We start from the raw sequence: 14846 nt of genomic DNA on the forward strand, positions 1-14846 counted from the left end.
CGATGAACCCATTCGAATGCTTCTTAGGTGAGGTGAACGGCTTCAAGGTTAAAATCCTTTATGCCGCACACTGACTTATGAAGAAAAGTGCATCTCTTTGATACTTACAGGGTATTTCCTTATGTATAGGCCGCTTCCACTCTAAGGCAAATTAATTTGATCATTACCTGTAGGTTTCTGATAAGAACTTACAACTATACAAAGCACATAGCAATCGGAAATCTAAAGTTTTCGGTACATAACCTATTTGTGGTGCGCGAAAACGTCTTCCTAGTTTCTTTTGTCCCCGCCGATTTCAAATACTGGCCGTACAAACCCAACTACTATTGAATGTGGGACACAGCTTTTCTGCATTACGAGAATGTTTTTAAGCTCCAGCATAGTATTCTGTCGGAAATGTTAGCTTCTGGTTTTCGATTCAATCGAGACTCATTGACACATTTTACAACCAAATGTGAAATATTTCCACATCGTGGAAACACTGTTCATTTGTTAGACCGTATCATAACGCACGGTTCCCAACAATCATCCGTTCATCATCGTCGTTTCCTGTTAGTGTTTAAAACTTTCACTCGACCACAAACCCTGATTCGCTATAATCTGTATTTTCCTGGCCTGCGCAATACCTACCCTTTTAGTAGCAAGACACAGCTTTTCTGCATTACGAGAATGTTTTTAAGCTCCAGCATAGTATTCTGTCGGAAATGTTAGCTTCTGGTTTTCGATTCAATCGAGACTCATTGACACATTTTACAACCAAATGTGAAATATTTCCACATCGTGGAAACACTGTTCATTTGTTAGACCGTATCATAACGCACGGTTCCCAACAATCATCCGTTCATCATCTTCGTTTCCTGTTAGTGTTTAAAACTTTCACTCGACCACAAACCCTGATTCGCTATAATTTGTATTTTCCTGGCCTGGGTAATACCTATCCTTTTAGTAGCAAAACGAAAATACTGTTCTGTTTAAAAAAAATTTTGATTTATGGGTCACGATCCCTAATAAATCTTTCACACGTTGTTTATGTCCCATCGAAACTGCGATAAGCATCAGCTACCACTTCAGAGCACTCCAGATGACGTAAATTTCATGGGGAATTGCTACTAGACATGGGATAATGAGGCTCAGTGTGCTGATGAATGTGGCTGTCTTTCATCTATTTCACACTTGTGAAATTCCGTTTGTGTGAGTTTCAATCAGATCCCTTTATTTCACAACGACGCCTTCGAAAATTTGACTCAAGCAAACACTGTTCCCTCAGTGGTTGTATGGAAATCAAGAGGACCGTACCTATGCGAACTTCAAAAGCACCAATGTCAGTCGTGAAAAAAAACGAAAGCGTGGCTTGAAAACGCCGCTTACTCATGAGTAGTCTAATCCATATTAATTTAATGCTATGCTTGGATCGACTTTTGAGTATTTGATATCTAAAATCAGAATGGAGACAGTGGGTCGGTTTACGGGAGCACAAGTGTGAATTGGTCGAGCTGAGGTGGGGACACTATATCGTGAGTAATTATGCTCATCGAAACTCAGAACAAGGTTTGTGTGAGCAGGTCATCCAATGAGGAGCTCCTGGTTTATCACGCGAAACGACGTTTGCATGCATCAAAATGTACCTCTAATGACTTTGGGTCGGAGTTCCTGGGTGTATGCGTAGGAACCGCAATGGTCCAAAAGTTTTCATCGTTAGCTGTGAAAAATACACTCAGCAAAGTTTTTACTGTGTGCACTTATTAACCTACAAAGCATATGATCTTTCTAGGCAGACTCGATTTTGTTTGAAGTTCTGAGTCCACTGCGCCCCACCAGAACCTAGAACAGCCACTCATGTGGGATGTTCACAACATGGGTTCATTGAAACAGTGCTGATCCCAATCTATTCTGCAACGGTCACCTCAGACTTTTGGTTGCAGAAACTAACGTGTGAGCGTCATTCCGAATAGTGGAGGAATTCACTATTTACTGTTTCTTGCACTGTACTTGATGGAGGAAGTTTTTAGTTCAACATAGGTGGACCCAGCTGTCTGTTCAGATACATCCATCCTTCTATGAAACATCTACCCCACATTTACTGCCATGGTCTAATCTGCGAGTGGTATCACTTCGCACGTGGCACGAACTGAACCGTGTCTGGCGACGACTGCGTTTTTGTGTAGGTCCAGTGGAATCACCTGTTTTTATAAGTCTCCCTTGAACAACATGTGCGTGTGAAATTTCACACCATAATTTACAACAGCGTGTTCTGTCAAGCACCAGTGTTCTCACTGGTGTTGCTATTACGATGAAGTTCTGTTTCAACTGTATTCATATTTTGGCTATGTCTTAGGAAACGTCAAGTGACGAGGGCATCACACAGAGTGATAGGAACTAGGTTTCTGTGGAAGTAACCAAGTCAGGAATGAAATCGTTCCCTTCAAATGAATGAACGTTTTGCTTATCGTGAGGAGTCTGAACCATTATTATCATTGGCTAACACAGCCTTTCCTTCATGGGAGTTGAGCTGTTTTTATTTGGTAGAAAGCCAGGTAACTTGCTTAAATCGAGAAAGTTTGATCATGTAAATATAGGTGCAATTGCGGAAGCCCAGTGTTCTGTCTACTAAGGAAGTGCCCTAGACTCGTAACTTCACATTATTTTATGCTTGCCTCTATTATGTCTATCGTCAATTCTTCCAGGCGCAAAGTATGCTATCCTAATCCAATTAACTCAAGCTCCTCATTCTCGTCGTTCTCGTCGACAGTTTGTTCTCCTCTAAGTAAAATTGACTGATCTTCTCCAAACAATTTTCGTTGGCGGAAGTATATTATGGAATTACCTTGTCTTAGTTTCAGAAGCGGTATCTTACGTTTCTCTGTCAGCATTACCCGGGGGAGATAGGGACGTTCTCTCCAATGAAAGCCCGTTCCAGAAAAGTGTCATGCGAAATATTTAACTGATTATACCCCATATATCTTATATATACCCTTACTACTTAGCTTTGGCTACCAGTTAACACATACAGAAATTATCAAGTGGATTCTTTTGACGCAACCAAACATACGTGGTTCCCAGCGTAGGCTGGACAGCTACTCGACCAGTTCCTTTTGGTGGGACTTGCAATGTGTCAATCGATATGCTAAGTTGACCGATGAGCATACGTTTTTATGGCAGTGAAGTTAACTATACTGTTCTATGGCTTGTGTCCTTTGCTTTCCTGTAGGTCAAACAAAGGTGTGAGTATCAGATAAACAAACGATTGTTCTGAGTCATCCATGGCTTGGGCCTCCAGTACAGCTTGGACATTCAACTTTGGGAATCCGAAGGAAGGCATCCTCCCATTTGCGATATATGAGTAAAAGATGGGTTATTCAGAATAAGCTATGTGAAAAATCCGCCACAACGAAATCAGTGTCCACCCCACTGATGGTAAGTTACAAACCTGGACTACACTGATGAACTAATATCATATCAAAGAGGAATGAGGGCTTGCAAGAGGAATCCGCTGGGCACAGATTCCGTGCGGGAAAATTCTCCTAGACTTATTGTGATGTTTACCGGGCTTGTAAGTAGGTGTGTTTCAGCTTCATACTAAGCTAACTTTGATCATTCGGATAATATAAATGTGCACGCAGTCTGCGATGTCGACCGGGCTTACAGAGCTACCAACTGAAATTATTCATCATCACGTTTTACTGACGTGAGCATGAAAAGTAACCAACATACTTGCCAGCTTCCTCGTATTAAAAACCCATTCTGTTGATGATCACTAGGACGATGCTGAATAGTAAGGAGCATCTGATTGGTAGAAAGACCATGAGAACGGTACCACGGTAACTGTTTCCGAAAGGATGATTTATTTTGTGGGAAAATGACAAGGTGGTCTCAAACAAACTTTTCTATATTTATAATTACTTCTGAGGAAATGTTATTCTTAGCCAGGCTCATACACATAGAGGCTAATTTTCGGCACACGGAAAATAGCTTCAAGTACATAACACATTGAGTATTCAGTCGTCACATTAAACAAGCGAATCTGTCTACACAGCAGCCCTTGTTCACAGTGGAGTCTACATAGACCTGGCCCTGGGTGTTAGAGACATACTGGATGCAATGCAATCTATCATTAGAATCCAGTGCAGGTTTTATTAAAAATATTCCACTGGCGAAATATATCCGAAAACCGTTTCAATGCATATTCATACAATTGCACTTTACTACCAAGCTTCTGATGAGAAAAATTAGCTGAAGTGGTTCTACAAATGTAGGCTAGCTAAATGCGAAGCCTAATTCAATGAATCGATTGAATATTCCACCTACGCTCAGCAAATTCAGAGCGATTGTGTTTTTGTGCACCATGTTTTCAGTGACATAGTTCTGCAAAAAGTTCGCCGGAGGCGCCGGATGAACATGTGTGGGTTCATGGCAGTGGAGGAACAGGACGGCGAACCTCCCTCGTAGTGAGTAGGTAATAGTAAGTATACAGTAAAAGTTTGAATGTCCTGTTTTCAAGGCTTTTTGAGTTGTAGTAGGCGATCTGCGCATCAGATGAGCCCACAATAACCGTTTCATGGCAAGGATGCCCTGTCACATAAGCCAATGAGAGTCTACTTTAAAATGGGAATTGGTAGAATGTTCCATAATACTTGCAAAGTCAGTCACCTTTGTACAATCATATCGAGTATTCAATCATACAGGCCACCCGGGTGTAAGTTTATTAACAGTTTATTATTATGGAGAAAACTAGTAATCCTGATGGGCCTATATGGTTTGGTTCTTTTACAGAAACTAAAAAAGGTTGCTCGATACACTGTCCGGAACTGGGAATAAAATCGATGCCTGGAGATTGAAATAAAAACTGAAATAAGAGTTTACTTCGCTCAGCCACACTAAAGAAGAATGAATTACAGTGAAGATTTATGCTTCTCAGTTTGAATGCAAAGTATGTGGCTAATACGAAACCATTAGAGGCCATATTCCGAGGGGTGAGCGTTTTCTCCAATAACCTGCGGGCAAGCTTGATGATGTTTAATGACGAAAAAACATCACCATTAATTAACTTACGCATCTCTTCTTCTGGTTCTGCCAAGTTGCGCAGTTCTGTTAGTTCCCGTTCCATATCTCGGTTCTGTTGTGTAAGTAATGCTACTTTGCGCGCCTCTTCTTCCAGCTGTTCCGCCATTTCCTTCATTTGACGCTGATTCATCAAATCTCGCCTGGAACAATTCTCATCAAAATCTTCTTGAACATCACGGAGCTGTCGTTCCAGAGCACTGATGCGATTTCGGAGCTGGTTATTTTCAGACTCTAAAACTTCCCTGTCCTCGATTTCCGATTTAATTTGTTCCTGAGAAAATGGATGGAAAACATTTTTGGAACGACTGGCTTTATCAACCGTTTATTCTGTAGGTTCGACGCGTTTGTTGAACTGCAGATCAATGCATGCAGTCTAGACTTAGGAAGTACGCTAGGTGAGTTCAAGATAGGTTTGGTGAAGTTTCTCTAATTATTTATTTGGAGTTTAGTTTGTCCTGAATTTCTTCTAATGCCTTCCTCGATTTATCTTACTAGTACTCTTAGAGTGAGACACCATCATTATAGTAGTACAGAATAGAGACACTATAGTAACACCTCAGTACAACTGGTCAGTTTGTAACAAAGAAGCGATTGGATCCCACAGATTTTAGTCAGGTCTTATTCATGCCAGCATTCCATACCTGTAACACGACATTCTCTACCTCAGGAAACTGATGCGCGTTGACATTCCTGGGCAGAGCACCTGGTTAAGCGACGAATGAATTTTGTGTGCCCGCTAATTGATGCATCTTCTTGAATGGAGCACAAGTTTTATGCCATAACAGCAGAGTTGGTTGCTTTTTCGCGAATATTTGAAACATACACCTTTCATCTGCCGACACTTCAGGTCAAGATGACAGCAACAATACTGTAGGGGGCGAGAGTTTCAAGTAGAATATTTGAAACATACACCTTTCATCTGCCGACACTTCAGGTCAAGATGACAGCAACAATACTGTAGGGGGCGAGATGTTTCAAGTAGTTAGAACGCGAATTTACTGACTGGAAGGTCCGTGCTTCGAACACTACCTCTGCCTCTCGACTTCCCCTGTCTAGGTTTGGGCAACCTGCCAGTATCCCACCCCTCGTGCTTCCTTCGGGTGGCATGGCAGCTAGGTACCGAAAGGGCGCTACAGCTGAGCGAACAATACTGTAGTCTAAACGAGGACTTAGGCTGTAGGTATTCCGCTGATGCTTCCCATGCAGTCTGGCATGGTGGTAGAAGACCATGAGGCATGTGTCTTTGGACAGAAATCGAATCCAAGAAAAGCCCTTCGAGTTCCGATGGTTAAAGTCTGGCTGACCTTAGAAACCCCACGAAAAACCCGAATTTACAGTCTTCAATCGGTGCGGTAGATCACTGTGCAATATAGGTGTATATGAGTGGCGTGTGTCAGTATTTTCAGTCCAACTTCATCGACCACTCGGCCTGTAAGCACAGCGCCGCGCAGCCATTTCCCACTGACTGTCATCCTTTCAGTTTTCTCATTTTACTTAGGTCTTCATACACCTTTACCCAAAACGCTGTTCCAGCTTCATCAAATGTATGATTTTCTGTCCAAAGTTCAAAGCATTGGCGCGTAAAATTTCCTCTTATCTTTTTTCCTTTCTCTTTTCTTTTTTCTAAGAAACCGAGTAGCACTTGAACAAGTTGCATGATGACTGGCCTAGATTTTCAGAGCAAACTCTGTAATGACAATGAGAAAACGGATAACCTAATCTACAACCAGTAGCAAATAGCTGTCACTGCACTACTGTAATATCTGGATAATGTTTCATAATACCATTTTTTGTTGAGTCTTTTTTGGGTTATCTCAGACTGTGCCAGAAATGAGCCTCAGTAAAGTATCGTCGTCCTACGGAAGTGACTGCTCATCGCCACATCAAGTTGAACCGCTTCCAATAATCAGCGTTAGTAACACAGGGAAACGGCAAATCATCCAGTGATGGTGGATCAACAAAATACTTTACCCTTATATACAGCGACCTACCCACTGATCTTGCAGGGGTTAGCATGCGTACACTTACCGACTTTTCGGACAGCATTTTATCTGCTTCCAAAAGCTGTCGCTTGAGCTCCACTAGTTCATCGTTAGCACCACTCCTTGTTGTCAGGTCGTCAAACGTGGAACGATCATCCTTGGTGGGTGAAGGAGATTTTGCCGCCTGATACTGCTGAATACGTTCCAGATTAACCAGAACTTGTGGGGCCAGTGTGCTCTCTTTGAATATGTCTAGCTCGCTTCCTGGCTGGAATGGGCTGTCTGCCAGTGCCGCCATCGCTTTAGGATTTGCAGAAAAGTAGTCCCGGAGTTGACTCAACAGAATGCGATAGGAGACGAGCTGTTGCTCCATATCGGGGGTTCCCGGTTCGGGCTGCAAGAGTATTTTTTCCCGAAAAAGCCAACTTTTATGCCCACACTGACACGAGAACTTTATCATTAAAATCCAAGACAGAGAGTACACAAACAACAAAATAACCCGTGGATGGCTGACACATTAGGACAGGCTTTTCATTTGCTTGATCATTCAGTCGTTTGAAGCAAACAAAAAGATCTGTTGCGTGAAGTTGACCAAAGTGTGTATGTTTAACGAACCCGTTGATAACTAAACAAGAATCCTTGCTCAACTAAAAATTTGATCTGGTGACTACCCCGTGGGGAGTTGACACCAGCCACGACAGACAGAAGTGAAATGCTAGAAATATGAACCAAAAATTAAAAAGAACATGGTCGATAGAAGTGCAAGGTATGCACTGTTTTTTGTTGACGTGTATGTCATTAATCCACCTGATCTAAGTAAAATGCTGACTGACCGGCACAGTTCGATCCGAAAATCCAGCTGACAATAAGCCACAAACTGGATTTTACAAAAGCTTTATCCTTAAAAAGTTAAACACTCCATTCAAAATGTAATTACGCGGTGTCCAAACAATCAGAAGTAGCCCCAATGGTGCTTTCAGCGCCGCGACCCGCCGTGATAATGAAACCAACTGCACCCCAATTTTATCGGTCAGGATAGAATGTTGCCGAACACAATGGTGCCGCGTCTTTCAATGGAGAAATTGTTCGAAATTTGAACGTTGTGTGGTTTAGGATCTTTGAATCTTTCACCTTCTAGTTGATAATTCGATCAAATACACACCTTAAAGTTTCTGTATTTTACATTCAATGGTGGGCTTTGGGTTGAATCCATTCCTATCATCGGGTGGTTTTTCAACGGGTTGACTGAAATATTTTCCGACGCCCCGAATGCGATTGCAAACTTTAGCTGTCGCACTGAAATTTCGAATAGATAGGGAAATTCCAAATAGGTTTAATTTTTACTTTTGGTCCCAATCACGCCACGGAGAATGACGCGTTCCACGTGTCAGCTTGGCTGGTCTAAAGTCGCCCGCCACGTCAATGCCACTTTTACGTCTTTCTTCATACTCACGCTCGGATCTATGGCGATTTTCAATGCCTTCGATACAAGTTGCTGCTGTAGGAATTCATACTCAACACTTCACCGATCCCCAACACTCCCTACTCCGGTTACTAAACTACACAGATCAACTAAATCTGTAAACAACAACTTAGAAGAATATTTAGCCAACATGCTCTAAAGTGGAAAAGAAAGGCCTGCACCCTGATTTAGCTTCGGAATGATTTCCCCTGGTACACTCGTTATAAGTGTTAGTCGTCCATACAAGCCAATAAGAACTGTTGACCCGTATTCAGCATTGATTATGTCTCCTGGTAGATCACATTGAATAGTTTTCCGTCTGTCCCAAAAGTTAGTCCTCTCAGTAAATTACTCACTTGTCCTGACGAAGCTTTTGTGTCCAAAGCAGAAAGTTGTCTAACGGTGAATCTGCCGATTGTTTAACAGACCCCTCTGAGACAATAAGATCTCGATCGCCTGCAAACTTCTCGCAATTCGTAGGTGATTACCTCTTTTTACACCTCTTTTTTTACCTCTTTTTACCTCACTCCCTTGATAAATTCGTTGTGGTCAGTTTCCTCTTAGCATACTGATTGCTTCAACTAATGTACCCACAATTATGAAGACCATGACAGGTTGACCCTCCAATTTCCTCAGAATTTGCACATAACAAGTATTTTATTCTTCTAGTCAAAGACATTACCTTGCAATTTATATGCAAATAAAAGTCACTGATTAAAGTATAAATATTTAACACTTGTTAGAAACATCCTGAATCTACCAAAACTAGTATAGCAAGAATGCCATTTTCGCCAGATTCTTATCAGGGGCCGCAATTCCGAAATTCGCCGATTAATTCGAGCATATAGCGCTAATTACCTAAAGAAGAGTAGGCAAAGAATTGTACTGCCAGAATAGGACATAGGTGAATCGTTTACGGATACCATGTCTCGGTATCGATAGGAAATCCCCAGGGTGCATTGCTCTCTGCGGCTTGGTACTCTGCGGCATCAACGAATATTAACTTACTAATTGATGTTTCCTTGAAATTTGGCACTCTAACAAACTAGCTTCACACAAACATTTATAGATACTAAGGGTCCTAATCAATGGTAGTCGAGGGGGCGGAATTTCCATGTATACTTCGTCTGCTTGGGTTTTTTGAAAACAAGTTGTCCAGCGTCACGGCCGGATTATTCCGATCCTCCATCATAGTGTCAGTGTGGTCGAGTCTCATGAACAACAGGTTTTACCCTCAGCACAAATGCCACTGACCTAAGAAAACAGTGAATAACAACAAAGTAATGCGCGCATCCTAAACATCACGCTGACCATAGTCGTAAGACGCAGACACCCACACTTTGTGTGTTGGTTTGGATGGCCTCATGGAGTGCAACATATGTCTAAACAGTTTATATACATGCAAATGAAAACTAAACTGTCGTGCTGCCTCTGATTCATCTTTTGACAGCACTGCTAATTTGATAAACTGAGTCAGATTGTTGAGATTTCGCTAGATCATTTTGAATACTCGCTCCTCAGAGATTTGGTGGTTAATCTCTGAAAACTGCCTGGCATTGCCGTGTAGAGAAAGCCTCGGTTAGTGTTTGCGTGCTCATTCAGACGGTCGTTGGACGCCATCGCGACTTCACCATCATAGCAACAAGTAGACGAGTGGACACTAAAACATGCAGAGGAAGAGGACATACCCTATTCGAATCGTGGGAACCAAACGAAAGTTATCTTAAGGGGGAGTATTTTGACGAGCAGTGAGTTTCACCGGATAACCTCTTGGTTATCAGATAACCAGCAACAGTTCTTTTAAACGCAGGCCTATTACTTTACCGGAGACATTTCCTGTCGGTCAGTCAGCATCTCAGTGAAAGAAACGTATTTCTACCGGCAAATTTAGCGACCGGTACGGAAATTATTTGAGCCTTGTGTTTCAGGCAGCTGATGACTGGGCGTTTTCATATCAGAGTAACATAGTGTCTTAGTATATAGATACTAATAGTATTCTGCTTTTTCCAAGACGCATATCACTGGTAGGGTTTCACAGGCATTAATATGCGAGCGATTGGAAAACCATACCTGTAGGAATGTACAGAAGATTAGGAAAGAACGGAAGTAAAACGCAACTCTAATTCCTATCACACTACAGTAAAGTGGGGCACAATAAAATGTGAAAATGTCAGAAACTTCACATGCTTACCTAAGTAGTAGCGTCAAATATAGAGGTCTCTACGGGCTTTGTAAGTGATTTTTATAAGGGCAAGGCACGCCAGTGAATCAGAAGCCGCTTAAAACCTTCGGTGACTCCAAAGTGTGACCTCCTCCACTACGATGCTTAAGTGGGACTGATTTTCGTCTCATACGGTGAGTTGCATTGTGGACTCTCGGTCGACACTTTGGGGCTGTATTAGAGAATTGTGGGTGTCCAGAACCACTAAGAACCGTCACAAACTTCTTACCAGAGCTTAATCTTCACCGACGTCATCGATCCTTTAAGCTTTGTTGTTAACATGCCCCTGGAGAAACAAAGAAAGTCGTGCTGTTAAAGACAACCACAGGTGGCGCTGACTAACAACCCACACCAGTTTGTATATTGGCCTTGGGACCTTGATTGTGAATCACGTTGCATCTAAATCTAAACTATAACCACTGACTTTCTGACCGACCAAAATATCAACAAGGATAGTAGAACCATGGCTTTTACAATACTCTCGGGCCCTAATGCCTTCAGATAAAAATGATGCCACCGTCTTTGCTAAACATCACACATTTCATGTTAAGAATTAACAGCTGTTTTCCTGTCTAGTTCATTCAGTCACTCGTGCTATGCGCAACAAAGAATATTTCAGTGCATCTACGTTATGTGAGTGTGGTAGCTTGAGAGACATGTCGGAGAACAATGACGTGCATCTAAGTCTGCGTGTTGCTTTAGGCTTACCTTATACGAACCATTGACTTCCAGCTTATTCGTCTCCGATGGGGTTGGAATCTCAAGAGCCTTGGTCTTCTGTTCCAGTTGTCTACTCAGTTGGGTAACCATATGCTCCAAGTTGCGTTCATATGTCTTGGCTTCGGCAATGGTGGTGGTCATATCCTCTAGCTCGGCGCTAAGTCGCTCAACTTTGCTCGATTCCAAGGCCAACAGGTGTTGCAAATGTTCAACTCGGTCACCAAGCACATTCACCTACAAAGGAATCAGTCCATTTCCAGGGACTTATAAGTTGACAACTTTGATAAAACGTTCATTTTATCTTCAACCAGATTGTTTTTATGACTGCTTCCGTGAACCGCTAAGGTTACTCAAGCAATCATGAGAAAACCGTGAGTTACAGGCAAGTTAAATCAAGCTGTGCATCGCCCTCCGTTAAAATCGTATTTGGAGCCGGTGACTGAGGAGAGTGACTGTGAAGAGTTTGTTGAAAGCATTTGCTTTTCGGTGAACCCAGCTCGATAAAGATTAAAGATAAAGCTTTGTCCCCGGAGTAAACATCCCCAGAAGTGTCTCAATGTCATCGCTCCATATTACTGACCCAGGTTTACCCACCAATAGAAAAGTTAGTAGATGTTACCATTTCATGAACAAGACTTGATCTGACTATCTCGATTGGTGTAGAATCATTTATAAACACACCAAAATGTTAACGTAATGACTGAAACTGTAGATTCCGGAAAGCAAGATAGGAAATTCATGAAAACTCAATAGGTGCAAACTACTCATCATTGGGATTTTTGCTATAATGATATATACAACAATACACAAAAGTGGCAGGCAAAGGGTTTCAGTGCATTCCAAGTGATCTAGTACTGTCACAAACTATATATTTTTTACGTGAATTCTGCTTGTCCGGTACTACTTCATGATGAACACGTCAGTGGAAGCCTGCGAACATGTTGAAGTTGATTTCAGTTAAACTGTTGGGAGAGGGCAATGATCCAGACCAGGAATGTCTTGGTATTTGAATACAGCATTTTTGTTGTCTCAGCTAACGGAATTTTACGATAACAGCCTCGGCCGTAGCAAGACCATGGAGTTGTGTGCGGGGACATGACATACTATGTCGAAAGCTGTGCTTGGACTGAACAGGTAACCAATTTCCAGCAAATGGGGGCTAATTATAACATCAGTGATTTTCTTGGTATCTGGCTGGACAGAAGCCCTGTAGTGTATCCTGATCCGTCACATGACCATTATAACTTTTACAGGTGACTGAGTAGCTTAGAGTGGAGGAGTCTAGGTATGGTGACCAGTTTGTCGAAGAAACTAGCCACCTACACAATTCAGGAACGCCGATGAATGTGTTTACTGTGTTTTCGCACTCAGCACAGCCGCATGACAGCTTGTTCTCGCGATGGCGGAGGCTGTACTATTCGGAACCAATCCGGGCGGATATATTATGAATTGATCGACGCTTCTTAAATTATCAGAAAACAAACTCTACCTTCATCATTATCGTCCTCAGATCCAAATCTCGCGGTTTCTCATAAGATACATTGCAAGAGTTAAGAATAAGATCGGACTGCTTACAGGCAGTTAAATTCCTTGGCAGACGTAATCTCACGGAATAAGCCACCAGACCGCTTTAGGGATTTAATTTACTCTTTACCGATTCATATAGCTTTCGTGGCAGTAAGTATGTTAGCCACTTAGGTGCCCAGTTGTCTAGTGCTGCATCACTTGTTCTAGTCAGTCATGAAGAGTCCATCGATTGCACTGAGAAATTGTTGAACATGCTTACGTCATGCGAAACTTTGGTACCTAAGTTTAGGAGAGAATGGAGACCACTTGCGGTACTGTGTTTCCGTTCATCCATTATGGTGACAAAACGAAGGGGCACCAGTGAAAAAAATTATAAGGATATGGAGAAGTTACGTTAATATGAAGAAATTGGAGAATCAACCAGCTTATTTGAACACAGCGTTTTGGACAACACGCTATTGGTGATGTTGCCAAAATCTCTTCGACACTCAAGACCTGCACCGCACTTCTCGGAGCTCATCGAGTCGGAATCAGAGGAGTTTTCTGTCAGCGTCAACCTAACTCACAAATGATTTTATTCCCCCAAAGTGTTCTGAACTGTAGTCAAACCGGGAAAATCCAAAGCAGTCTCTATTGGTATGATAACCGTGTATACTTGAAAAGGTTACCCATCAGTCTGTTAGGTAGATTGAACCCTATAAGTGACTACTGCGTTATGTACACGAAATAACAGAACAAATACACACGCGGCAGTGGAACCTGACACTACAGCACAATGGTGTGTAACGGCTAGGCCCTCGTTCCGCACGCCAGGTGACCTGCTGAATCGTTGAGCATGTGGTTGAACACATGAGTTCGGCAAGCTCGCTAGCTCACTCAACTGCTTGTAAACATAAATGTGTGGTGAGCATAAATTTGCATACATTTGCTGCAAAACCGCACAGCCGATCTAGTGGGGAATTGACCTACGTAAATATTTCTATTGAATGTACATGAAGCCAACGAGGAAGGGGCTGTAACTTTTTGTACGATGTTTGGGCCTATTTAACAACGCGAAGCAAGGCATGAATCGTAATGCTTTCGGTAAAATAATACACCAAAACCATTCTTTGACTTAAAATGTTCTGAGGTTAACCACTATCGGGGCAAAGAAACCAATGATTAAACTTCATCGAAAACGAGGCTTACTGTATTCATTGACTGCAGACTAAACACTAAATATGAAGCTTCTATATCCGCCATGTGATTAGTTTGAGAACATTGTTCTCACATCGCTTAGTGCAAATTAAAATTGTGCGTGAGTGACACAGCACATCTAGAGATTAAGAGTAATGAAGGTGTCATCAAACAAAGCGGTAGTGGAAGGGGTTCAAAAGCATGTTACTTGAGTAGAAATAGGCAAGTAGTAGTTTCGTTTGCAAAAAGAACGAATCCTAAAGCCAAACGAAGGTCTTCTGGACCAAAAGCTTGAACTCTGTATCCAGAAAGTCACGCAGCATCCGAGTAAGGCTGTTGAACCTATGGACACAGAATATAGTCAGCTGTGTCAAATATCAGAGCGAATGTACTGTCTATTTGATTGTTTCTGAACTGTTCTGCAGCACAAACCAAATTCAGTATTTCACAGCGGGTCGTTTCCTCACGGGGACCACATCCTGGATAGCGTGCAACACCAACAACACTCTAACTGTTCAAAATCTCTGTCACACCCCTCTGTCAATTATCCACCCATACAGTACAAAGGTCGCTCGTGGGCAGTCAATACGAAAAGACCCAATTCGTTGTTCGTATTGTGCTCGTATTCTGCAAAAGAAAACAAACCTCAGTGACTTTTCTCATTTCGAAAACGATTCTGAGCATGGCTCGCGTTCAC

The 14846-nt window shown here is 42.1% G+C and overlaps 1 protein-coding gene across 1 annotated transcript in view; it reads right to left on the bottom strand.

The window, feature by feature from the left end:
* T265_04341 (hypothetical protein) overlaps window positions 1-14846 on the bottom strand; it is a gene marked incomplete at both ends in the record, with an annotated part of 64831 nt that overhangs the window by 6895 nt on the left and 43090 nt on the right. The window contains 3 exons of the mRNA XM_009169050.1: window positions 5050-5332; window positions 7090-7437; window positions 11435-11680. Of these exons, the coding sequence (XP_009167314.1) occupies window positions 5050-5332; window positions 7090-7437; window positions 11435-11680 (877 nt within the window). The remainder of the gene's footprint in view (window positions 1-5049; window positions 5333-7089; window positions 7438-11434; window positions 11681-14846) is intronic.

The sequence above is a fragment of the Opisthorchis viverrini genome (assembly GCF_000715545.1).
Source record: "Opisthorchis viverrini unplaced genomic scaffold opera_v5_70, whole genome shotgun sequence".
Classification (NCBI taxonomy): Eukaryota; Metazoa; Platyhelminthes; class Trematoda; order Opisthorchiida; family Opisthorchiidae; genus Opisthorchis; species Opisthorchis viverrini.